Source organism: Patiria miniata, unplaced genomic scaffold, assembly GCF_015706575.1.
Source record: "Patiria miniata isolate m_02_andy unplaced genomic scaffold, ASM1570657v1 HiC_scaffold_22, whole genome shotgun sequence".
NCBI classification, from domain to species: Eukaryota; Metazoa; Echinodermata; class Asteroidea; order Valvatida; family Asterinidae; genus Patiria; species Patiria miniata.
This window is the reverse complement of record NW_024037061.1, coordinates 306,761-333,217: the sequence shown is the minus strand read 5'-3', so window position 1 is coordinate 333,217 and position 26,457 is coordinate 306,761. Positions and strand designations below refer to the sequence as shown.

General features: G+C 40.1%; 1 protein-coding gene across 1 annotated transcript in view; it reads right to left on the bottom strand.

Annotated features, from left to right (window-relative positions):
• Positions 1-26,457, bottom strand: part of LOC119730587 (vacuolar protein sorting-associated protein 13C-like) — a 32,630-nt gene that overhangs the window by 2,353 nt on the left and 3,820 nt on the right. Inside the window, exons 2-31 of the mRNA XM_038203568.1 lie at positions 25,764-25,973; positions 19,143-19,186; positions 18,585-18,627; positions 17,478-17,675; positions 15,822-15,892; positions 15,498-15,596; positions 15,201-15,260; positions 14,547-14,691; positions 14,056-14,290; positions 12,571-12,802; positions 12,319-12,451; positions 11,713-11,813; positions 11,126-11,262; positions 10,369-10,573; positions 9,213-9,353; positions 8,792-8,953; positions 6,896-6,983; positions 6,320-6,437; positions 5,852-5,924; positions 5,563-5,637; positions 5,065-5,233; positions 4,718-4,860; positions 4,194-4,401; positions 3,691-3,764; positions 3,424-3,566; positions 2,463-2,608; positions 1,763-1,931; positions 1,383-1,473; positions 731-946; positions 321-398 (exon numbers count right to left, since the gene is read on the bottom strand). Coding sequence (XP_038059496.1) covers positions 321-398; positions 731-946; positions 1,383-1,473; positions 1,763-1,931; positions 2,463-2,608; positions 3,424-3,566; positions 3,691-3,764; positions 4,194-4,401; positions 4,718-4,860; positions 5,065-5,233; positions 5,563-5,637; positions 5,852-5,924; positions 6,320-6,437; positions 6,896-6,983; positions 8,792-8,953; positions 9,213-9,353; positions 10,369-10,573; positions 11,126-11,262; positions 11,713-11,813; positions 12,319-12,451; positions 12,571-12,802; positions 14,056-14,290; positions 14,547-14,691; positions 15,201-15,260; positions 15,498-15,596; positions 15,822-15,892; positions 17,478-17,675; positions 18,585-18,627; positions 19,143-19,186; positions 25,764-25,863 — 3,897 coding nt within the window. The 5' untranslated portion in view covers positions 25,864-25,973. The remainder of the gene's footprint in view (positions 1-320; positions 399-730; positions 947-1,382; positions 1,474-1,762; positions 1,932-2,462; positions 2,609-3,423; positions 3,567-3,690; positions 3,765-4,193; positions 4,402-4,717; positions 4,861-5,064; positions 5,234-5,562; positions 5,638-5,851; positions 5,925-6,319; positions 6,438-6,895; positions 6,984-8,791; positions 8,954-9,212; positions 9,354-10,368; positions 10,574-11,125; positions 11,263-11,712; positions 11,814-12,318; positions 12,452-12,570; positions 12,803-14,055; positions 14,291-14,546; positions 14,692-15,200; positions 15,261-15,497; positions 15,597-15,821; positions 15,893-17,477; positions 17,676-18,584; positions 18,628-19,142; positions 19,187-25,763; positions 25,974-26,457) is intronic.

Here is a 26,457-nt window from a genome sequence, read left to right as displayed (position 1 = left end):
ATTGAATTTTGCCTCTCATCAGCACTGAATTGTGAACAGTTGTCATTTGATTTTATTGATTAGCATTCTTTGGAATATTAAAATATTTCATTTCCAAACAGATACTCAAATCATATGCTTTACGAAACTACTGACCGGAAAAACTAAAAATTTCAAATGTCCCGCGCTGCGAATTTTTTTGACAATCTCCCACAATGCACTGGAAAAAATGAACTCTCCGTGGCAAACTCTTGGTGGCGCACTGCATTGTGAATCGACCGAATTCTGTCGATGTCTCCACAGATCTTTTGAATATTTCAGACGTGAAGTGACCAGCCTACCTTTTTCTGGACAGCTACTCTGGAGCTTTCACTGGCTTGCATGATCTCCTCTTGCTTGATAAATGGTTGAAAGAAAGTCTGTATACAGGGGGAAAAAAGATGAGGATGTATTTATGCAAATTCTTTTTGTGTCTTAAGAAAAAAACAGCCTATATATCCCATGAAAATTTAATAAGTGTCAGGCTGCAAGTAATTTGACATTTGTAAAGTAATGATTCAATAATTAAATGTGGGCTGATTTTTTTCGGTCTTTGTCTCATTTAAAAGTGAATAAGTTTTGTATTGCTAGAAAAAAATAGCAATTGAGCAAAAACAATTTATTTATGGGATGAAATTCAAAAAAGAGCATGGGGGATTTTAAAGTTAATTTCTGTGAAACAAAATTTCTTGAAATGTCTTTTTCTACTCACAGTGACATTCTTGATGAACTGCCCCATAAGCACTGCCTGGATTCTACCCCCTCGGAACCTCAGACTGTAGTCAATGTGCACTGGGTCTGGTGCCGGAACCGGTCTGGTAGACGGACCCGTTGGCGAGGACGTGACTCCGTCAGACTCGGAGAAGCTGCTGGCAGCTTTGGGTGGGGCTTTGGGTCTGGTAACCGAAAGCTTCTTGAAGATTCCAAACTGGTAAATGTGAAGAAACACAGAAATGTCAGGGCACCATGTTATGGCAATTTAATACAGTGTGACATAATATTAATCATTACTTGGTATCTACAACGGATTTCACGAGATTGTCTTATAACAAGCTCGAAATGATCTTGGAAGCTCGGAACCGACCATATGCCATTGACTATAAGGGAAAACGTGATTGATTGCCAAAAAAGGTATGTGCTGACGTTTGTAACTAACAACCCTATTTTCCAAGACTGCAATAAACTCTGGCTAGCACTGTACTACCAGGGCCTAAGGGACATGGTGATTGATTACCAAAAAAGGCATGTGCTGACGTTTGTTACTAACCAACCAACCAATGATACAATGATTTTTAAAGCTGCTTTCCGTAGCTAAAAACAGTGATATTTGGCATGGAGGATATTTTCCTCCTGATTGGAATTACCTTGACATCAAATGCTGTCTGGTCCTGCAGGCATAAGATCTTGGAGTACACGCTGTTGTCGACAGGGTCTTCGATGGAGAAATCTCTCAACCTGTGAAATCAAGATTTTACTTTAAGTGCACATCACAATAATTTAGCTCAAATAGTTAAAATGAGACACACATTGATATAGGTTTCTTCCAGTCCTTTTATCTTTGCCGTAGACCAATAATTTTGACTCGCAGCCGGGCTACTTGAGGAATAGTTTGACTAGCCCCCCGCTGTTTTGACTAGCATTTGGCTAGCCGGCTACCGCTAAAGTAGAACCCTGCAGCTACTCTTACTGAACCATCTGAAGCTCTCAATTAATTTGCCAAAAAAAGCCACAAATCATTTAGTACCTTGCTCTCAGGGTTGTTCTGCTAGCTCTATCACTGGCAGATACTTCCAGATCTCGGATGAAGATATTCGCTAAGAAGTCACTCACATCACAGAGGGACAGACACAGGTAGTCCAGCTTGGCCAGGGCAAAGAACTTGGTGGTGCTTCGTGGCTCAGTGGGTTTGGGACCTGGACAGCAAAGAGACATGATCATTCTTATCAGAAGCTTGTGGACTATGTGGATCAACTGAAGATGGTGTTTCGTGACCAGAGGAATTTCCAAAGAGATTGGAGTGCAGTGGCCTCGTGGTGTGGAGCATTGAACTCGTGGTCTGCAGGTAATTCTGCAGGTTGTGGGCTCGAGTCTAACCTGCGGCTATGGTGTGTGTGCCCTTGGGCAAGACACTTTGTCACTCATTGTTTCTCCCAACCCCACACATGTACGTATATAGACACACAGGCAATCGTTTCCGCACAAATGTGGTGAAGAATCATTAAAAAAAACCTTGCATCTATACGTAGATTCGGATGACTTCCAAACTCTAATCCATTCGTACTTGTACCAAGGACCACCCCTAAAACAGTTTCATGCAAATCCGTCCACAACTTTTCAAGTTATCCTGTTCACAGACAAGCCAACAAACAAACAAACCAATGCCGGTGAAAACATAACCTCCTTGATTGGCAGAGGTAATAATGTTAGAGAGATTTTGTTTCTACCTTGATCTGTAGGTGAGGTGGTCGGCGGTGGTTTGTCTGGAATTTCTTGGGTGGATTTGGGTTCAGTAGGAGCACTGGGCGATGACTCAGTGGTAGTTCCATCTAGCTGGGTGGATGCTGCTTCACCAAGACCTGAGTTCTTGAAACTATAAGTAAAAGAGACATCTAAAAACAATCATCTTAGATTTCTATCACAGCAATGAATGATAAGGGAGAAATTAAATGTTGGAAAGAAAAATTAGTTGAAAACATGACTAGGTTGATGTTTTTCTGTACAGGGCGAGTAAAAAAAAAGGAACCCAAATGTGGGGACCAGTTTTGGAATGAAGTTCTGCATGTAGCACTTTCAAAATCGAGGATATAAAAGCCCAATCAATAAGATTTCTTTTAGTACAAGAATCATTCAAATCACTCATGTACTTGTCAAGTTACGGAATTTTAAACACAACAACCGTTTTAAAGTTCTGTCCACAGATTACAAAAAAGTGTGTTCTTTCAGCAAAAAGAGAAAAATTCACACACATCCCTATACGAATTGTGAAACTTATTTTGGAATATTAAAACTGACTGCCTCCTTAATAAATAGTGACTGCTTCCTTACAAAGACATGCTGCAACATCATGAATATTTTAGCAGTTTTGCCTTGTGATAGTCGAGGCTGGAATAAATGTGAGGCGTTCTGGAAAAATGAGACCGAACTGGGCACAGGCTGTAGTGGGGAAAATGAAGTAAAAAAAAAAATGGGGGTGATTTTTTTTTTTTTTTTCAGATTTACTTGAAGCTTTCAAGGCCTTTTTCTCAGTGTTTTACTTCTTGGACATGTTGATAAATAACTTTGTCAAAGGAATGTCAGATTGAAGTGCAACAAACAGTAGATTGTAAGGAGAATTGTATTCTCTTTCCTAATACCAGCAAACCTTCATTTCGACCTCTGCCCAGTTCTGTCTCATTTAGATTTCACCTGTCCATTAATTCTTGCAAGAAATCTTTGAGAACCAGTGCAGCGGTTCTATGGAATACTACATTCAGTGCAGTCACTTTAGCCACCGCAGCCTGCTCCATGGCATTGTAATAGGCCACAAAATCCGGGCAAGCTATATCCACCTGGAGGAAAAAAAAAAACACTTACAGAGTCAACAATCTGTATATAAAAAAAGTGCCAACTGTCTTATTTTGTCTTATGTGAGATGTATTTTGAATAAATTGCTAGAGTAAGCAAAATGTGTACCTTTCTGTAGAGAACAGACACCAGATCAGATTTGGAAGCTGAGCTGAGTAGATGTAGATACATCCCATCATGACCTGCCAAATGCAAAATGTTCAACATGACTTCAACTCAAATTCAATATAACTGAACTTTCACATAAATGGCACCCTCAAGCCAACATTAGTGTCATGGAAAATATTACGCATGCCTATGTGAGGATTGTGGACGTTCAACCAATAAAACGGTAAAAGGCACTGGATTTCATAGGAGTCCAAATTTCATGTGACACTGGACAAATGGTTAAGACCAGCCAGCCATGTCTTTATCATCCGTTTAAGACCGGCGACGTAACGGCTCTCGACCAATAGGAATGCTTACACTGTCTTTATTATTTATTAATGATTTGTGCAAACTTCTTTCACAAACTGCAATAACCCTTTTCCCCCAAAAGTGCACCTGTAAATATGAGAAAAGAAAAAGAAAAGAAAAATACAGACAACAGATGAACTTTTGTATACACTAACCCATGTGGAATTTATCAATGATCCGGACGCCTTTCAGACCCAGCTGGACAGCCAGACCATAGGTACTGATGGCAACGTCAATGCACATGGAGTCAATACGCAGCGACAGGTACTCGGTATCACTGGTGTCCGGTGTATCAGGGGAAGATGCAGCGGGTGGGATTGAGGAGGGCGGAGGGTTCTGGGTTTTGGAGACTGATAGGACCATCTGAGAAAAGAAAGGGCAGCAATTCATGGAATCAGTCTATTGACAAGAGTAAAATCTTCAAAATATTCTTTTGGAAACAGATACAGCTGCAACACAAAAAGAATTAAGTTAGGAAAAAGGCATCAATCTAGGTTTTCAAATCTTTGACAACCTAGAAAGTTTGATAAAATTATCGACCAAATAATTATCTTTTTAATCAAAGCAAGCTTCTTCATGAAGTCATCTCCCAATATCTTGGGAATATAAATAAAAACATAATTAAACTTCTCTGCAAGAAAAAAAAGAGAATCTTTTTTGCTGAAGTTTGAATTGCTACCTCTCTGATTGCGAATCTGATGAGTATGCTGGTTCTATTGGAATGAGAGTCATTGTCATCAAAGCTGGGTACAGGGCTCTCGGCCGCCCACTGCTGTAGGGTGGTGTCGGAATGATCGGAAGCGGAGTAAAAATCATCACTATCTGGAAAAGAAAACAGAAAAGAAAATCAAATTTAATAAATTAAATCGAAGCCTCATGTCAGTTCTGTATCTCTACAAGCTCAACTACCTACCAGGTGAGCTTGAGTCATCCCCATCTGCTCCTAGAGTCCCTAGTCACTCCCATTTCATTTCATGCTAGCCACACCTCTGCCCCACCCCTTCCATCTCAACCTCAACTACCTACCAGGTGAGCTTGAGTCATCCCCATCTGCTCCTAGAGTTTCAGCGGGAGGTCCCGAGTCCATTTCATCTCGTTTCATCCTAGCGACACCTCTACCGCTCTTTCGACGTGCAGCTCTCTTAATCCTCCTCAGGGCAAAGAATGTGGTTTCTCTCTTTATGTGTCTTGGATCCTAGGAATAGAATATCAAATGATCCTAAAGAAACATGTGGTCCAAGTATTCCATTCCAAAAATCTTTCAGAAGCAACCACAGGGTGAGTCAAAAAAGCTGAAACCAAACCCCCTAACAGTAGTTCATGAAATTGGCTTTATAGTCATTATTATTTTTGGTGCCACATATTTGTTTTACATTTGTAATATATTTTTGGAAGTTTGGGTTCCGTTTCTTTTTTACTCACCCTGTATAACCTTTTTGGCAGTAAACTTAGGAAATTGATTAATGGTCGAGTCCTCGTTTGAAGATCACATTCTGAATTCATCAAATGTTATTGTTTTCTTACCATTGCCAAGATGACTCCCCTTGGCGGTCCTGTCTCAGTCACTCTGCTGCTAGGTAGGGGCAAATTATGGGCAAACTGTAGAGAGAAATTAAGAAACAAAATGCTAGAAATATTGCCAGTTTTGCTGAGCTTTAATAAAGAGGTATTCACTCAAGTACTCAATTTCATGACTGTGCTAATCAAAAAAATACCGTACTGATGAATTTTGGAATGACTAATTCCAGAGCCTTGAAAGTGTGAAAAGAGGATATCTTTTCATATTTACAGTTGGAATCAAGTTGAGATCTACCTTTAGAATTGTGTTCAGCTTCTTGTCAGATACTTTCAGCTTCAAGGAGGGGAGGACAGCCTCTATTTTTTGCCTGCAAAAGACAACCAGATAAAAAGAGGAAATCTTCAACATTGGGCTTTGCCCTTCATATTGTGTCTTGCCATTGTTTTTAAACTCAGTTTTGTTACAAGTGATTGTGAAAAAAGAAATCACTCGGGTGGGACTCGAACCTATGACCTGCTGTGATTTTGTTTTTCTCACAATCAATCTGGACAACACTGAGTATACAGTGTTTATAAAAACACGTCAGTGAAGAGCAAAACCCGATATTGAATTCACATCACTCCAACACAAATTCCATCATATGAAAAGTCGATATCATTATTCGTTTGCAAGTACACCCGACATCTTTTCTTAATTCTCACATCATCTCCTTAAAATGACAAAATCTGAAAATTTGTTCCAATAATTGCAATGCGAACTCACTGAGGAAGAGCTTTATAGTCTGGTTTCACGCTGTTGAAGACATTCAGCTGCAGTCCCATGCTAGGGATGAGGTGGTAATCAGACTCCTTCTGAGTGATCGCCTCGTGCCAGTCATCACCTTGGAAGCAAAATCAAGTCAAAGCATTTTTAAAAGCTCCTAAAGTGAGCTTCAATCAGCCCAGAGGTAACTGGCAAATAACACTGCTAAAGACTCTGCAAGGACACCATGTTTGTTGATACTAAATCAAAAGTAAAGTCTGTCACAAGCCAATATGGACTATCAGGCCAGCGTTTATCTCCGGTTTCAGTAGCATGAGGCAGTGCGGCAATAGAGGGCGCTGTGGAGCTAGTGCAGAATATGTGGGGAAAAAAATGCGCTTTGACCACAGACCGACTACATTTTTTTTTTTGGCCTTAAGTTGTGACTCACTGAATCTTGATTTGCTTGGGAGGACTACAGTTCTGCACTACACCAACTCCAAAGTCTCCAACTTTGCCAATGCCTTTACAATGGTATCGCAACCATTGGTTGCTAGTAACTGACAGTATGAAGCAGAGTCTTGAGACATCACCTACCTGAATGGACCAGCAGCACCTGAATGTCATCCAATCGCACCACAAACTTGTCATACAAACGAGCTTCAATCTCCGTCGGTGTAGCATCCTATGAGAAACCAACAAAAACACAAAATAGTCAACGCTAAAACATCCACAACGCTTTTACTGTTGGCCTCCCTAATTTTGTTGAAATCTTCATGGCACAATCTTTGTGGCTACCTCGGTCAATCACCAACCTAACCAGGAATCCCAGGTTGTACTCACCCCAGGAGCGACATTCATCCTGTCTACCAGGCTACTCTGTAGATCACTATTGACCCTCAGGCTACCTAGGTCAATCACCAACCTAACCAGGACACCCAGGTTGTACTCACCCCAAGAGCGACATTCATCCTGTCTACCAGGCTACTCTGTAGATCACTATTGACCCTCAGGCTACCTGGGTCAATCACCAACCTAACCAGGAATCCCAGGTTGTACTCACCCCAGGAGCGACATTCATCCTGTCTGCCAGGCTACTCTGTAGATCACTATTGACCCTCAGGCTACCTAGGTCAATCACCAACCTAACCAGGACACCCAGGTTGTACTCACCCCAGGAGCGACATTCATCCTGTCTGCCAGGCTACTCTGCAGATCACTATTGACTCTCAGGCTACCTAGGTCAATCATCAACCTAACCAGGAAACCCAGGTTGTACTCACCCCAGGAGCGACATTCATCCTGTCTACCAGGCTACTCTGTAGATCACTATTGACCCTCAGGCTACCTAGGTCAATCACCAACCTAACCAGGACACCCAGGTTGTACTCGCCCCAAGAGCGACATTCATCCTGTCTACCAGGCTACTCTGTAGATCACTATTGACCCTCAGGCTACCTGGGTCAATCACCAACCTAACCAGGAATCCCAGGTTGTACTCACCCCAGGAGCGACATTCATCCTGTCTGCCAGGCTACTCTGTAGATCACTATTGACCCTCAGGCTACCTAGGTCAATCACCAACCTAACCAGGACACCCAGGTTGTACTCACCCCAGGAGCGACATTCATCCTGTCTGCCAGGCTACTCTGCAGATCACTATTGACTCTCAGGCTACCTAGGTCAATCATCAACCTAACCAGGAAACCCAGGTTGTACTCACCCCAGGAGCGACATTCATCCTGTCTGCCAGGCTACTCTGTAGATCACTATTGACCCTCAGGCTACCTGGGTCAATCACCAACCTAACCAGGAATCCCAGGTTGTACTCACCCCAGGAGCGACATTCATCCTGTCTGCCAGGCTACTCTGTAGATCACTATTGACCCTCAGGCTACCTAGGTCAATCACCAACCTAACCAGGACACCCAGGTTGTACTCACCCCAGGAGCGACATTCATCCTGTCTGCCAGGCTACTCTGCAGATCACTATTGACTCTCAGGCTACCTAGGTCAATCATCAACCTAACCAGGAAACCCAGGTTGTACTCACCCCAGGAGCGACATTCATCCTGTCTACCAGGCTACTCTGTAGATCACTATTGACCCTCAGGCTACCTAGGTCAATCACCAACCTAACCAGGACACCCAGGTTGTACTCGCCCCAAGAGCGACATTCATCCTGTCTACCAGGCTACTCTGTAGATCACTATTGACCCTCAGGCTACCTGGGTCAATCACCAACCTAACCAGGAATCCCAGGTTGTACTCACCCCAGGAGCGACATTCATCCTGTCTGCCAGGCTACTCTGTAGATCACTATTGACCCTCAGGCTACCTAGGTCAATCACCAACCTAACCAGGACACCCAGGTTGTACTCACCCCAGGAGCGACATTCATCCTGTCTGCCAGGCTACTCTGCAGATCACTATTGACTCTCAGGCTACCTAGGTCAATCATCAACCTAACCAGGAAACCCAGGTTGTACTCACCCCAGGAGCGACATTCATCCTGTCTGCCAGGCTACTCTGCAGATCACTATTGACTCTCAGGCTACCTAGGTCAATCACCAGCAGATGACCGCCTTTATCCAAGGAACCAAACTCAGGTATGATGATGTTAGGTGACTTCATGTCAACATCAATCTGTATGGTCTGAAGAAGATAAACAAGAATCACTACTAAACCTTTGTTTCAGTTTTTAAGTTGAACAAAAACATTGACTGAAGCTGGGTTTAAACCTGCGAGTATTTGTTTGTTTGTTCAAATGCAACAATCATCGTGTACTATACAACAGCGGCCCATATGTTTGTTGACGTTTGATACCCACTTACTGAGAGAGCGCAATCAGTCAATTAGAATTTGGCTCTTGCTCATGAATATGTATGAGGTTCAGTACTAGCAATGCTCCTACCTTGTGGTTCTCTATGGCGTGTAGCAATCCCTGTTTACCAGCCTTGGCTAGTTCTTGTAGCTGTGTAGCTGCTGCTGTTTTCAAGGCCTCCACATCAAGGTTAGGCACGGTCAGGAATGCGATCAGCTCAGAAACAGTGTGCTGAGAAAAAAAGATTTAAAAAATCATGAAAAGCTTCTTAACCCTTACTCTCTGAGGGTAGTTTACTGCATGTCAGTTGGTTATGCCAATGCCCTCCAGCTGCAGTTATTTGGCAGATAACAAGTCTTAACAGTGAAGGCTCCAATTGGCAGGAGTTGGAGGCCCTGGAGGGTGCCTGATACTGACCAGCTGGGGGCACTCACTTTGTTATCAGAGGACTCTCATTGTTCTCTGTGGCATGTATTGGAGTGCCTGTCCAGTTACCCTTGAAATGACATGGCAGATATTGGAGGGCCATGCAAAAAACATAGGAGATTTTCTTGAGGCACAATTGGCATGCATTGGAGGGTCAAGTAGGGTAAGGGTTAATACAGTAAATATCGGAGTTGAAGTGAACGGCAGAATTTCACAACAGATAGTTTCTTTTAAAACCAAAACACATTTGATTTTCATAAGATGGGATTTTGATGTTTAATGAAACATTTGATTTTTTTCCTCTTAATACTACAGAAATCATTTTTGAACACAAATGAGCCCAAAAGTGTGACATTTGAGAAGACATTTAAGTTTTGATGCTAAAACTAGGATCTTGGTCTCTCAATTTTTGCTGTAAACATTGCAAGCTTTGAACAAATATCCTCACCTGCAAAGGATATAACTGGTTTTGTATTTTAGAAAATATGATGGATATTGTTTTAAAAGTGTTACGTACGTAAGAAGGACAGACATTTTAGATAAAGTCATAAAGTAAGCATAACATTTAATGTTTTCTGATTTTACGAAGATGTACCCTGGAGGAATGCCATCAGTCAAAACCTAGAAAACTCGGAGTAAATGTGAAGAATTATTTGGTATTTTATAATCAGGATTTATATGTACTAACAGACTGGATATTTGTTGCAAAATATCTGTCCCTATTCGTACGTAACCCTAATCACATCACAACCTTGAAGCCAGTGCAAAAGCTGATGCATACTGTAGCTGTGTAGACGTGGTGTTGGCAGGTAAAGCTTACCTCATGATATGTGATATCTACAGGCTCTGTGGTCACAGCTAACGACGTGTCTGCGGCAATCCTCTGCGGGTTTGTCTCAAAGTCCAGGCTGAAGATCTGACTGATGGAGTCCGAGCGAGCCTTCTCGGAGGTCAGAATGGCTACGAGTTGGTCATGTTGGGGAGAGCAACCCTCCACAAGGACGGAATCAGTGCTCATCAGTACCCTCGAAGATAAAAACAAACAAGATTGAAACTTAAATGTTTTCTCAAATGTGAAGCGTTCTGGTAAAATGAGACAAAACTGGGCAGAGGTGGAAATGAGGGTTTGTGTGTATTAGGAAAGATAACAAAAACAATTCTCATAATAGTGTTTGTTGCACTTCAATTGGACGTTCGGTTGACAAGTTGTGGCTGTTTGAAGTTCGCATTTATCTACACGTCAAAAAAGTAAAATACTGAGAAAAAGGCCTTTAAAGTTTCAAGTTTTGCACTCGTGAAAATCAAAGATGTTGAGTGATTTTTCTTAAAAACAATTTTATTCCCTGATTTTAATACTGTTTCTTTTAAAAATATGGGCAGTAGACATATCAAAGATAACAAATATCAATAAATTGGAAAATCAGAAACGATACTCCCATTCATTTTTTGCATTTTTCTCCTGTACGGCCTCTGCCCAATTCTGTCTCATTTTGCCAGAACGACTCACAAATTGTCTTTACAAAGTGTCTAGAAACAAAATAAGAAAACCCTGATGCACAGTGGGAAATCAAACTTACTGGAATCCCTGGGAGCCAGGTCTGTGCATGAACCCTGCCTGGACGTTATGAAGCGATGACTGCAAGATTGTTATCCCACTGTTCTTCAGGACCACATTGCAGGTATTCAACGCAAAGCTGAGTTTGGTTTGGATATACTGTGAACAACAAAAAATCAAAAATCAAATAATCTTTTCATAAGATGGAATTTGCGTTGGGATTATGTAAATTGATATTAGGTTTTTGCCCTTCACCGACGTATAAACACTGTATACTCAGTGTGTCCCCCCCCCCCCCCCCCACTTTTCCACCTGATGCACTGTGTTGCGTCTGGCAGGGGTAGGGTAAAGGGATGTGTGCTTATGGGCAACTTCATTCAGAACTTAGAATTCTGCCATTCATGTGGGAAACTCCTTTGTTGGAAAAGTAGCCATCTTGAAAAACGATCCCTCCACAACATGGCAAAATAGCGCCACTTTTAAGCCCAATAGCATCCAAAATGCTCAGAACATTTCCCATACAGTTCCCAAAGAATACTTTGTGTTCCTTATTCCAACAGAAGGCTTTCTATGATCTTGGCATGTCTTAGATGAGCAGACTTGCTTTACCTCAGGGGGAAGATCGCTGGCATGCTCCACAGCCTTCGTGTCTAAGCCGATACCTTTAATGACTCGTTCTTGCTCCTCCTCAGTCAGCTGAGACCATATACCTGATGAAAGAAACAAATGAGACACGAGGCTTAAAGGTAATACAGTGTAACGTCGCTATACAAACACCACTATACCAGTCCAAGTTAGACCCCATATTGATTATTAATACAATGTACATACTAATTTGCTGAGATCCATGATTCAAAACAACATTTTAACCCATTCCCATTGGTCGAGAGCCCGTCACGTGGACGGTCTTAAACGGATGGTAAAGACATGGCTGGCTGGTCCTAAACCCTTTTCCAGTGTCACATGAAATCTGGACTCTATGAAATTTTACCTTTTACCGTTTTATTAGTTGAACATTCACAATCCTCACGTAGGCATGAGCGAAACTACCAGTGAGTCAGTATTTTCATAGTCCGAAATTCACACTACACCAGCACAGCTGCATTTTGCGCGACATTGCACGTCCTTTTCACATCTCATCTCCAATTCCTCCACAGTTCAGTCTGAGCCAAGACTCGTCAGAGGTGCTACTCCATCCTGTCTGTTAATTCTTACCATCTTCATCCATGTCCTCCTCGGTGTCCTCCTCGGAGTCTGAATCCCATCCTAGCCAGCCCCAGATCCAACTCTTCTCAGATTCTTTCTTCTCCCTGCGTATCCTCTCCCGTTCAGGAGCCCCTTTGGCAAACTATCAACAACACATTATTGGAATTTATTACCAAGATCGGTTTTGTGAATTAATATGAAGTATCCGAATAAAAACCATCATCATTACTTTTCAAAAAACAACATTTGGAAATTTCTTACTTGAACTTTGACCTTCTCTCGTCCAATCACGATGCTTGTTACATCCAGGTTGTCTTCCAATGAGGCAAGCTCTTTGTCCACCTGTACGGAGTCCTCTTTATTCTCGCGCAGTCTGAGTTTCTCTCGGTATTTGTCCATGTACTCCTTGTACAGCTGGGTGTGCTTGTCCAGTCGTTTGGCAGACCACGGCCGTATGTGTTCCTCAACGATGCAGTTGTAGGCATACTTCCACCTATCACGTCAAGATAATAGTCCCCAACAATTCTGTCAATGTGTTGATCAGTGAAGGGCAAAAAACCTAATATTGATTTACATCGCCACGACGCAACTTCATCTTATGAATAAAATAAGAGATCAATGCTCAAATTTCTCTAAAATCCTTAGGTTTTTCTTCCGTCTTCTCAGAGTCCTAGTAGATCAGGAAACACTATGTCTTTGGGAAAATTTAATGACGAATGGCCCATTGAACGACTTTAAGAAACTATAAGCAAGACATTATGAATAATTTGTTTTCCCTTATTTCTGAAACCCTATAGCTCAGAAAAAAGGTTTTAATGATGTTGAGCAGGCAAACAACTGGGAAGTTAGAAAAAAAGTGGAAATTTCAAACCACACAAGACTTTGTACAGTGTTTTTCAATTTGTAATTGCATTCATGAAAAGTCAAAAACAAGAAAAACAGCGGATCCGAAGTAATGTTGCATGCCTGGTTGAATTTAACCTAGACATGTACAAAGGTATCAACTGAGGTTTCAATGGCATTAAAAATAATCCCCATTTTTATACTGCATATGTAATTTATAAATTCATGATCTGCAATGCCCCAGGGATAATGCATAGATTGTTAATTGATAAGGCTACCCTGGGAAATAATAAAATACAAATGCATACGTCCTTTCATGAAGAAATGGCTTTGAATAAAAGAAAAAGTACATATGCTAAGGTGCCAATATGTGGATTGGGTTTTCAGTCCCTACCTGATTCCGTGGGTTTTCCTCAGAATATTCCTCTGGGGTTTTCCTCCCACCTCTAAAACTGTAATTGCTTCTCATTGTCTTCTCTCCGCAGGTTTCTTCAGGCTTGTGAGCTACAGTGTCTGGGGCGCTTTTGAGGAATCCTTAGTTTCATTACCAGAAATTAATAACAATTATTACCCCTGTTCATCAGGTCATGTGACCAGTTTTTGCAGCAGCTCAAGATCAGGGCATTCTGGTCTCTACCTTCACAGGTACCCATTTTTACTCCTGGGTGGAGAGAGGCAATTGTAGTAAAGTGTCCTTTACTACAATTACAAGTAAATATTCCCCACCAGGGTTCGAACCCACGTACCATGGCACATGAGTCGAACACGGTAATCACTGAACCACAACGCTCTAATAGAAGCTTGAACACTGCTTATTCTAACCAGGTACACAACATGTTCCAAAACTAGAATTCTCAAAACATTTTTCAGACACTTTCCAAAAATTCAATACCACCTTCTTACCATTCTTTAGCATGTCCAGCCGACCTGACCGCGGGGCGGTATTTGCGATACCTCTGATTGACCTCCATCAGCTTCATGCCTTCAATCAGATCTAAGATGTTCAGGTATTGCTGGCGAGAGATCGTCATGGCAACCGTCTCCGTCAAGATATCCACCATGAGCATGGGGGTCAGGTACTGGGGAGCCGTGGCCTTGTCGAGGGCAAGACGGGCAGCGGTGGTTACGGGATCAATCACTGGAATATAGACAAAATATCTCATGAGTCTAGGTCGTCTGTAACTTGTGTCAATTATGTGACATTGTTTTCAGCTGATCAAGAGGTACGGAATGGCGCCATCTGTCGTCTGTACGATTTCAGAATCTATTGGTCCCGTATGCATGCAGGAAAAAAAACTAAGTGGTGCACAAATGCATTGGCATGAACATACATGAGGCCAGGGCTTAGAGGATCAGTCTCTTGAGAGAGACCGAGTGTAATGAAGACAGCTTACCAAACTGCAAACTCTCTCCATTGATCTTGTGGCTAGTGACTGAGTTCCTCATCATTTCTCTCCATGCGTTAGAGGTCAGATGCTGGCCCATCAACTGCTGGCAGTCCGGGTTCCAATATACAGCTAACTCATTCATCTCTGCAAGCTAAGGAGCCAAGCAATTCAGAATTACCACAGGTTGATCCAATCATTGCAGGTAAATGTTCCCTAACCACCTTGAGTGATTTACAAGGAGCCTTCCTCACTCTTGCGAATTCCAACACCATATGGTAAACTCTACACCTAAACTGTTGGACTCCGAGTATGGTGGTATACCTAAGGGTGCACACAATCAAAGTTGGGGGATTTTGATGGATTCAGGACAGTAAGCCTAGCGGTACTGCAGGATTTTGATGGATTCATGATACCTCCATATTGAGCAGTTGGGGGACTTTGATGGATTCAGGATCTCAACAGTTTAACTCCTTGGCTATATGTTTGGTGTGTACGAGTTATACATGTATGTACTACACTGGTGGATTCTGATGGACTCACTGGTGGATTCTGATGGACTCAGGACACCAACATTTTTTGCATGACAAAATTGATGGATTTTGGCTTCAAGGATTAAAATACACAAAAATCTCCCAGTAAAAGAACTCCATGATCCTTTACCTTGCGCATAAAAGTAGCACCAGCATCCACAGAAGCCGCATGCCACGTTTCGTCTGCTGTCTGGAGATAAACAAACAGCAAAACAGGCACATTGAATGAACTCAAATTTAGATCAGGAAAGTTACTGTTTTTTAGTGAAAAAAAACTTTATTGTCAGAATCAACTCTATTTTCTGATGACCCAACTAGACTAAGGTCAGATTCTAAACCAAACCTTGCAAAGAACTGTGCTGCAGTTCAATGATTTTGTCCACTAGACCAAATTGTCAGTAGGTTTTTTGGTTTTCATATGACTTACCTCTGCATAGAGGCGTTGGAGTGTGAAGCCGAAGGCGAACGGCTCATCAGGTCTGGTTGTGGAGTCCTCATATCGGACATGTACATTCCTGACATGGAACTGAAACAAGAATATACAGGGTGAGTCAAAAAAAGGAAAATCCTAATGACAGGACAATTTTCTTAATAAAGTTCTGCATGTAAGCACTTTCAAACTCTGGAATATGCAAGCCCAATTAATAAACTTTCTTTTAGTATTTATGAATTCAGCTTCATCCTGAGGAATAAGAGCAAAATTCTGACCAATCAAGAAAAATCTGGACTTTCTTTAAAAATATAAATCTACCTGGATGTTGTTAATGATGTTCGCTGTCAATTTCTCGGTGAATGTCAAATCTTCTGCTTCTTCTTCCTTGCCTTTAGAAAAAAAAGTGCACGGATAAAATCTAGTTAACAGAAACAGAGAAATTACTGACAGAGCTATCAGTAACGGTATGTGTACAATGGACACATACTTCTTGCAAGAAATTTATGATTTACAAAGAATTAATGATGAATATTAAGGAGTTTCATACAATTCCTGTACATTCATAATGCTGCAAGTTCAAATGTTGATGAAGTATCTTCACGTACACACATATGGTGTGTTCACAGATTTGAATTTCTCGCATCAGTTGTCTTTCTATTCCTTCAAAAACTTACTAACAAACATGCAGATGAAGGATTTAAGACAGCACATTGCAAGAGTGATCCCTGAGGGATACAGACTGAAAGTTCATGTACAAGATTTACTAAGCGCGGTCTTTTATTTATTCCCTCAGATGCACAATATGATTTTTTTTTCACTTGATACACCATGAAGCCTGCATTTCCAGCTGTGAAAATGCATGAAGTACAATATCTTCAGTACTTAATTTAATTAAAGCATTCATTATGTGACACAGGTGTGGATGGTGTATAACACTCACATGATTGCATTCAATATTGCACTAAATGATGTGTACTCTGACTGTATGTACATGTACATATACATGTGCAAAATGTTATGTACATGTACATATACATGTGCAAAATGTTATGTACATGTACATATACATGTGCAAAATGTTATGTACATGTACATATACATGTGCAAAATGTTATGTACATGTACATATACATGTGCAAAATGTTATGTACATGTACATATACATGTGCAAAATGTAATACACTGTACCTGCATGTATTGTATTGAACATGCATGTGATCGTACATGTATTCAATATTACACTTACAATGTAAGTATCTGTACTTTGACCTACTCAAGACACAATACACGTACATTAATATGTGAATGTGTGAAAGTGCAGGTATACAAGGACACTTGATCCAGATAGACGGTGGGACCTGACAACTTCCTCAGCAGACAGCTTGACACCTTGTCATATTGCAGTCCCAAGCACCTGGGTACACATTATATATACTCCCACAGACAATTATCTAGGGCTGTGCATCCCAACCGGTACCTGAGCACCTGGCCGTTGATGTCAGGAACCAGTTCAGATTATGGAATCGAGTAGCCGTGACCAAATTTACAAATTACTTGGTAATTTCTCAGACAATGAAAAAGAAAGGTTGTGAATGTCATTAGGTTGTGAATGTCATTAGGTTGAGAATTTTCTAAATTAAACCAGACTGCAAGGAAAGACAAAACAGATTAATTTTATAACATTGGCGAAAATGCAATTGACACCGTGAAGCTGTAGAGCTCACTGTACACACTTGTATCTTGCTGCAATGACGCACCGATGTGGTAGTATTATTGTGTAGACCTTTATGGACAATCTGAACAGCAACTTCCGAGATTGGAATTTTGGGGTTGGGTTTCTGTAACGGGTTCCCGGGTACCGATGTTTTTTTTTTCAATCGGGTATCCAATTCCCATACTACACAAATGCACAACATTTTTTTATTTCCATATGTGAAATTGATACAAATTTGTGAACTTTGATCCTGAACCTACTTTTGTTTTTGTGTTTCTTGTTGGCTGCATCCAAGTCATCTAGTAGCTTTCTCTTGACGGCATTCTGTAGTTGTCTCTCCCGGGCTTCATCGTAGGGTCTGTCATAGACGGGCCCAGCTAGGATCAAGACGTCTTCAATATTGACGGCCAGAGGTTGAGAGAATAACGATGTCCATTGGATGTCAGCGATAATCCTCCCTGCAGCAAAACAGGACAATATAAATGAAGATCTTGTTTCTGTGAAACAGGCCTCACAAATTTTTTTTAAATGTTGGACTTTGCCCTTCGGGCAGGTGTGCTTGAAATCTGGTTGCCCAAATTTCATTTTCAGTTGCCCAATATAGAACTTTTAATATTGCACCAAACTGAAGGCCAAATCTTAATAATGTACCCACTGTATATGGCTGCTTTACCTGAAGTGGCTCAGGGCTCGACAAATCGGGCAGCCGATTTCGCGAGCCCTGATTGAAATTTATGCTCGGCTAAAGAATCATACTTTACAACAGTATAAAGAATATGCAGCGTTTGATTTTTTGAGTAGATTTTAGAAGTTTTTTGGCATTATTGCCAACATCAACGAGTAAGGGCTTAAGTAAATTTAACCACAATAAGTAGCCGGGCATTTTTTTCAGGGCAAAATGACAATGGGAAAGGAAGCAAAATAAATTAATGAGCAAACCTGGAGACTACTGAGGCGGAAACACTCAATCTACATGTACATGTACGTGCTCAAACCAAAGGCGTCGAAGGTGGAAGGCAAGGGAAGAATCATTGCTAAATTCTCCTATCAGTTTGTTACAGTTTCTAACTTCAAATGCCAAGTCACTTCAAAAACACAAGTAGTTATATTGTTGTTGGGGTGGCGGGTAGGGATGGGAGGGGCATGGGGTAGGGATGGGAGGGGGGCATGGGGGTGGTTGGTGGGGATGTTCCTTCAAAAAAGGTTACCTTTCATATAAATCATGTAATGTGTGTGATGCATGCACACACGTTTATATGCTTAATTTGAAGCATCCTATAAGTGTGGTGTTTCACTGTATCCTGTACAAGTTCCATTTTTTTAGGATGCAGATTTGATGCAAGCGGACGTCAATGTCATGTACTCACCTATGTATCCTGCCTTGACCTCGATAGGAAGGTTAAGCTCATACTGAAGAGAAAAAGGAATCAATCAACTTGAATCAAACTCTGCTACATCTCATCATTGTACACTTTTGTAGAGCACTTAAAGTGCCCTAACAAATATGTACAACTAAATTCAATTTTCAAAGTGATCTACAATTTGTTCCATTTGTGGTGCTAAGTTTCCCTTCTGCTAATACAGTACACAGAAGAATTACCAAATGACATTTCTAAATGCCATTTTTTTTTTCATGCGTATAATCCCCATCTGCGTACATCTTCACCAGTGTGACATTTACATGTAAATAACATTGTTGCATTTCTTTGCAATACAATTGTTTTTCTCAAAAAGCTTAGCTGCTTTACGCAGAGAACTCTTGGGATTGCTGGCAATCTTACAATAACATATCAATGTCAACCCGAGAATTTCACAGGCTTTGATTTTGAGGAAAAACAGGGCAGTTGTGCAGAGCTGTCGAAATGTACGTCACGTCTGAACACACAAATACTGGGCCACAAACACTTGACAGACGTAGAACTTACCAGAGCCTCTGGCTTGAGCTCCAGATCGGTCAGCTCCAAGCTGCCTGTTGATTAAAAATTCGGGAAATATGCAAATGATTAAAAGCCAAGTGATTTTTTTAACACATGTTTAGTTATTATTGTTATAATTATTATACATGTATCATCTTTTACCCTAACCTCCTTGAGTGATTTACCAGGAGCCTTCCTCACTCTTGCAAAATCCAACACCATATGGTAAACTCAACACCGAAACTGTTGGACTCTGATTATGGTGGTATGCCTAACCCCATGTAAAGAATCAGTTTACATTAAACACTCCTTAATTAATATGTGATGCCACAAAGTATACTGGACACACACAAAATGAATTTATAAATTATAGTGCAATTGCACATCGCATGTTGCTTTCTTGGTTTAAGGGAAATCATTTTAATCAAAAAGATGTTGTCTTACATGTACGGGAAAGGCTACATGTACGTGTCTTATATTAAAAGAATTAACCATTAAAAGATTCCAGGGGTAATGTTTATAGTACCAAATAATAAAACACAAAAATAACATATTTGTGTTTTTGGATACGATTTCAAAACATAATGTCCACAGACTACATTGTATATGTACCAGTACCTTTCCAAACTTCACTTGAAATCTTGGAATAATGTGCAATTTTGTACGTATGTGTACCGTAGGTTACATACGGGCCCACTAAAAAAGAGATTGTTTTGCTCATTTTAAGGTGCACATAATGAGCATGAAAGCTACCAGGCAAATGTAAGCCTTCAATATTAATGACAGCTCAGGAGTCCAAAACAAGTGTACCGTTAAATATCAGGGAGATTTATGATTGAATTTTTTTTGGGGGGGGGGGGGTTCCCTTTATAAACATATATGCCAGCCTTGTTATCGATAAACAGTTTTTTATTATTTGTTTTTTAAGACAAAATGTGGCAATCACAGATTGAACTGCATCAAGCCGAGAAGGGTAAGGCCAAATAAATTTTAAAAAAAAAAGTATTTAAATAGCGTCCTGCCTTTTTGAAAGAAAAAAAAGAAGGCGGACCTTTTTTCCCCAAAACGGCTGTCTGACCCATTTTCCAAAACGATCGGCCGGGCTTTTTTTCAAGATGGCTGCATGCCAGCTTTTTCTTAAAATGGCCGCCACTTGGACTCAGGAAATGACATACCGATTTCATATGGGCTAGATGTAACAGACAAAGATGCCAAATAAAATTTATTATTTTGGGCTTTTTTTTTTTCTTTTTTTTTAAAAGATAAAAAAGATGGCATATATTAACGTGAAACTGCTTATTGCCGATTGCACATCAGGAGTTGAATCTATCATCTCTTGCATGGATGACCATCATCCTCCATCTTCTTCAAAGTTTAATGTCAAGTCGTATGTGAAGTAATCATCCGTGCTAATGACATGCAGCACTCTGCAATTTACTTGAACAAGTTATTACGCTGGACCACACAGTTGTGTGTGTTACACGCTAAAAGAATTGCAAAGTATATGTACATACATGTACATTATGGAACTGGATTTTATATCTGGATTGTGTCTTAATTTTACTGGATTTTATTACACGTGCATGTTAAGTCATGCCAGTATATACATTGTAGAATATGCTTGAGTGTCCCCCTCTCAAACATGTCAGATCCCAAATTTGCAGTCAATTGTACCCCGTTAGTGTGGATATGCCCTGCAGTCAATGGCTCCAATCCCATCATTTCACAATTCAAACTCCATTGATAGTTTTTCCAACACCTCATGATTGATACTCATAATCAGGATCAAGGCAGTAGTGTAGGTAATATTACCCCTTCCATTCCCGGATTGCTTTCACTCAACGGACCCTGGATTGGATCCATATGGAAACCTGTTTCAAATGAACAATCACTTCATGCAAATTGCCTGCGCTTGTACGCGATGTTTGACATTTACAACGATTTGGCCAGGCACGCGGTGACTGCACGCATGACATGCATACATGTACATGTACACAGGTACTGTACAGTACACCTGCATTCTGTATGCTACCATCTGTCAGCAAATTTAGACAATTGCAAAGTCCAAATTATGGTAATTTATACCAGACATGAAAAAAATATTACACGCAATATTTGAAAAACGGCAAATAGGAAAATAATGGTCCTTCATCACACATCACTACCTCTGTATTTATATTTTTCATCAGAGTCAATTTCTCACATGTACATGTATACATGCTACGTGAGTTTTAGTATATACTGTACAAATGTACATGTACCGGTACATCGCATGCAACATTTGCTAAAATTGCTGTAATTTTCTGAAATGAATGGATTTAAGGCCATGGGCCAAAATCTGTATTTCAGGTCTAGAAGTTGAGGTTCATCTTAACTTTTTGGTGTCAGCTTGCAATCAGGTCAACTTTACTAATTCGATAGTGCTGAATCTGAATCTGGCTGTTTACATTGGCCCAAATTGCACATTAACGTTATATACGGCATTTTTTTTCTCATTATTTTGCCTTCATCTGTATTTTTGGTCAAAAATAGGAAGGCAGCATGAATAATATTTAAGTCATTAGTTAAAGCGATACACTGCGTTTTAAGTTTTTTTGATCATTTCAAACATGAGCATCATGAGATTTCGACGTGATGTTATTTATTTAAGGATTTATATTAAATGTACATGTACGTACATCCGTCGTCCCTTTACAACACAAATAAATCACAAGTCATTCGCTTTCAAGTAAATACCGGTAAGTGACACACTACAAATGTATTTTTCTTTCAATTCTTTACCCAGAATACATGTTTTAGGGGGCGTAAACCTGGACTTCCGGAATCCAAATCGAAAAGGCATCGCGCCGTCTTAAAACATTTTTTTAACGTTACTTGAGATTATAGGAGATACTTGACGTTATAGGAAATGGAGTGCGCAGACTTCGAAATACACGCGCAGTACGCTCTGAAAAATAGCCAGTCGGCGTCACCGTTTAGGTTTTTTGTAATTTTTTTTTTTAGTCCAACGATTTGACCTTGGTGATGTAAGTGGCCTATTTTCGAGCAGTATAATAGGGGTGTAAGTGACGCCATCAACATCAAAATAGTCCCCCCCCCCCAAAAAAAAAAAAAAAAACCTTTCTGCGGCCAAACAGTTTTGGCAAATTTGTTCAATTTTTTTTTTTAACTTCTAACAAATTTTGGAAAAAAAAAAATTGTGAGCCCCCCCAGCCAAATCCTGGGTGCGTCACTGGTTGTAAGAGCTGGTTCAAATAAAAATAATACGGATGAGTTTAAACAACAGCAAGACAGTCATGTTCATGTAAGTGTTATTGTACACTGTGTGACACAGGTGGCCTGCATCATTTTTTTATCCCTGCATTTTTGTTTATTCATGGACATAAAAAAAACGCACAGTCTACAACTGTACACATGTAGTCAAATGAGACTTGAGTCCAGTGCAGAGTGCTTTTAATTTCAAAGGTGTCCGCAAGCAATCAAGATGAGCTGCACTGTGGGCATATGTGCGTGAACGCTTATCCGCTCATGAATATTTTATTTCAGTGTACAATGTACTTTGGCAAATACCGTACACCAGCCGATTAGCGTAACACTGCATAAATTTAACCCTTTAACCTCCCTGAACCCATCAAAATCCACACCCCTGTTTTGGAGAATTTGGGCGGATTGAGGATCCCTCTATATTGAAAACTGGGTCATTTGGATGGACTCAGGATTGTAAGCCTAGGATTTTGATGGATTCAGAATACCTCCATTAATGAGCAGTAACCAACACCAACATTTTTGGTGTGACGTAAATGGTGGATTTTGGCAGATTTAGGATATTTTCTAGTAAAGATACGGTGCCCAAGGGGTTAGGGTTAATATATTAAGTATCAGCTGGTGGGATTAAAAATCTATAGATTATGTTGCAGCAGGTACAGTAGTGCTGCATCAAATCAATCCACACACAACAAAATGGTAAAAAAAATGAACATTTGTACTGAGCCCAAGAATTTGTTACATCAACAAATATTCCAATTTTCCATGAATTTGTATAGAAATGAGGTACATGTACCTTGTATTCCCTGCCATCAAGAAATGTCTACAAATGTATCTACTTTAGTAAATTTGAGAATATGATACCATACAATATAACATTTAGACAGATCTATTTAAACAACATTAACATTTGATTTATGATTCAATAGGCCTAATGACCTTAGGACATGAAAAATATTTCCTGTGACCAACTTGAATTTTCTGCAACAATTATCAGGGGTACATTGTTTTATAAATTACAAACATGTACCGGTACTGTACGTACATAAGCTGATGATTTGTCATCATTTGCATTGCAGTACAGTGTAGTATATCATTTACACAGAGTATTCTAATAAGACTGAATGCACACAAGTCAATATTGTGGGTCTGCAGCAGCTTGAGTTGTCCACTTGATTAGCAAGATAGCCAGCGAATCCACCGGCTGTATTGATTTGCATGCAGTGTAGATCCAGGAGCAGTATGAATGTGTGTATTGGATGGATGCAATGTAACACAGCAATGGAGGAATTGTCATAAGTGGAAACAGGTCAGAAGTATGTACATGTATACATGTATACATATCATACATATGTATGTATGGGTGTCACCCAGTGAATACGGTAGGCCAAAAAACTGTCTGCTAGCGAGCTAAGCCCAAGAATAAACATCATTCAAATTATTCTACATGTATATTACTGCAAAAAAGAAAAGAAAATACATGTACCAAGTAGTTCTGCTTCCGATTACATGCCTTTCAAAAATAGGGTCGGTACATGTGTAGGTCGGAACTTTTTTTGGGGGGGGTAATTTTTTTTATGCTGATTGATCGGGGTATTATGGCCCTGGTTTTTTTTTAACATCCATAAAGCTTAATGGCACTTTGACAGCCTCAAATTTTGTAAAGATACAGAACTGGAAAACAGTTTTCATATTTTTTTGTAGCATGGACCTCTAGAGATTGATCTTCCATAAACTAGCTTAATGAAAATCCTACAACTTTCGTTTATGTGAGTGACGTCTTGCTGAACAGCCAAATGTTAACGGAATTTTGTCAACCAAACTGTTCTAACTGTTGAATAGTATTTCCCATTCCCCATGGGCAGATTTTTTTTAGCCACGGCGTGAACGGGAGCAATAATGAATGTCACGTGATGTGATAGTTCCACCAATCAAATGACAAGGATCTGTATGTCGGTTATATAATCCGAACTGTCTTGACTATTTCATGGAATGGTGCAATTGAAAATGGTGTTTCAGACGTTACATCTTCTGTAAAAAATCTTACCCCTCATTTGACACACTAGGACTACAATTTAATTATATATCAGTATTAAAATACACTTACTGGTTACCCCATTCCAATGCCTAAAAAGAAAGGAATTATGATTTTTTTAAGCACAAGAATTATTATGCACTTAAAGACTTACATGCATGTAGTTGAAGCCGGTATAAATTATGCATGCAGAAATCTCCTTACATCTTCTTTTCATTTGAAAGCTTACGGGATTACTTCACTGACTGAGTGACTTACAGACCGTGATCCTACGGTATGTACGTGGCCTGAACAATGGCTGACCTTCAAGGCATCCAGGTCTGCTGCTCATTAACATGATTACTGCCAATGGAACCACTCTGTGGGTTTCAGTGGAATAATGACCCTATATTTTATGCACAGCTGTACTAAATAATGTATCATACATTGTTGTATTATGTATGTTTCACTTGTCCCTTAAATTTATTTTTAATTTAATATTCCTATGACACCACACTGCATTTTAAATAAAAGAATGGCCAGATTGTAAAATGCAGAGACAATATTTTGTGAAAGCATATTTCTGTGTGATACTTGATACCTCCATGGTAAAATTCAAACTTTAAACTGTACTGGAAATGGTTCTTGTACTAACAACTAGGCTCTTCTCCAAATTCTGTTCCTAATAGACTGATGAACATGTATGTAGTTTAGTGAGCAAAGCATCGGAGCTAGATTTTGACTAGTTAGTTTTTTTTAACCCTAGCCCCTTGAGCACTTTTACTAGAAAGTATCCTGAATCCGCCAAAATCCATCTACCAGGTATTGTGTCATGCACAAAAAAATTGGTTTTGGTGACTGCTCATTATGGAGGTATCCTAAATCCATCAAAATCCTACAGTACCACTAGGCTTACAATCCTGAATCCATCAAAATCCCCGTTTTTAATATGGATGTATCCTGAATCCGCCAAAACAGGGGTGTGGATTTTGATGGATTCAGGGTGGTTAGGTTAATAATCTGCTCCAGATCTGTAGTATTGTTGTTCCCTGAATCGACAAAAATACAAATGTTCCTACAATTTTGAGACTCAAATCTTCATTCACTGTCTCTGTCAGGCATGCAACTGGGAATTTAGAAAAAACGAGGAAACTCCGAACTACACAAGACTTTGTACAATATTTTTTCAATTGGAAATGGCATTCATGAGAAGAAAAAAACGAGTATATCAGCAGATCCGAGGAAAAGTTGCATGCCTGTGTGTCGCCTAAAGTAAATTTACATGTTCTGTAAACCGACGAAATACAGTTTGGAAGAACAGAAGAAAACAAGCCAAGTACTGGATACATTACCACTGAAGATGCCCAGGTTGAGGTTTTCGCTGTCCAAGTTCTGCACATATTTGCCGAGATACTTGTTCAGCAGACTGGCAATGATGGACTCTAGCACCATGATGATCACTTAGTCTGACAAAGCGGGAAACATACGACGGTACTTCAACTGTTCTTACTCTGATGCGACACCCATCAGCCGCCCATGAAGTGAACTGTACCTCACAGCATCTGGAGATTAGAAGACATGAGAAATCCATCTTAAACTCATTACTAGGAATACATACAAGGCCCTGGCCTAAATTTCAAGGATCTTCCAAGAGAGAACACTTGCCGGACAAATCTGTGCACTATAGTGCTGTCCAATATCGAATACTTGAATACTATATCGAATACTTGAATACTTGATCATCACCCGAATATCCAAATAGCTTTCTGCTGGTTTGAATATTCGAAAACAAACATAAAACTATGCGCAAATATACACACGACTGTGATGTTATTTTATTGCAAAAGCATGGCACTTTGTCAGGTGTCACTCTTTGTCGACGGTAATGTTTTTGTCGAGGACGGTTCATTGTTTACATCCTTTTAGCAGGTTAAAGCCCTTTTACAATTATAAAATACTTGCTGTAAAACACTCCAGCAGCCCATATTGTCCCCACACGCCAATTTTTACTAGCATGCTCTTCGTGCAGCTTTTTACCGACGCAGC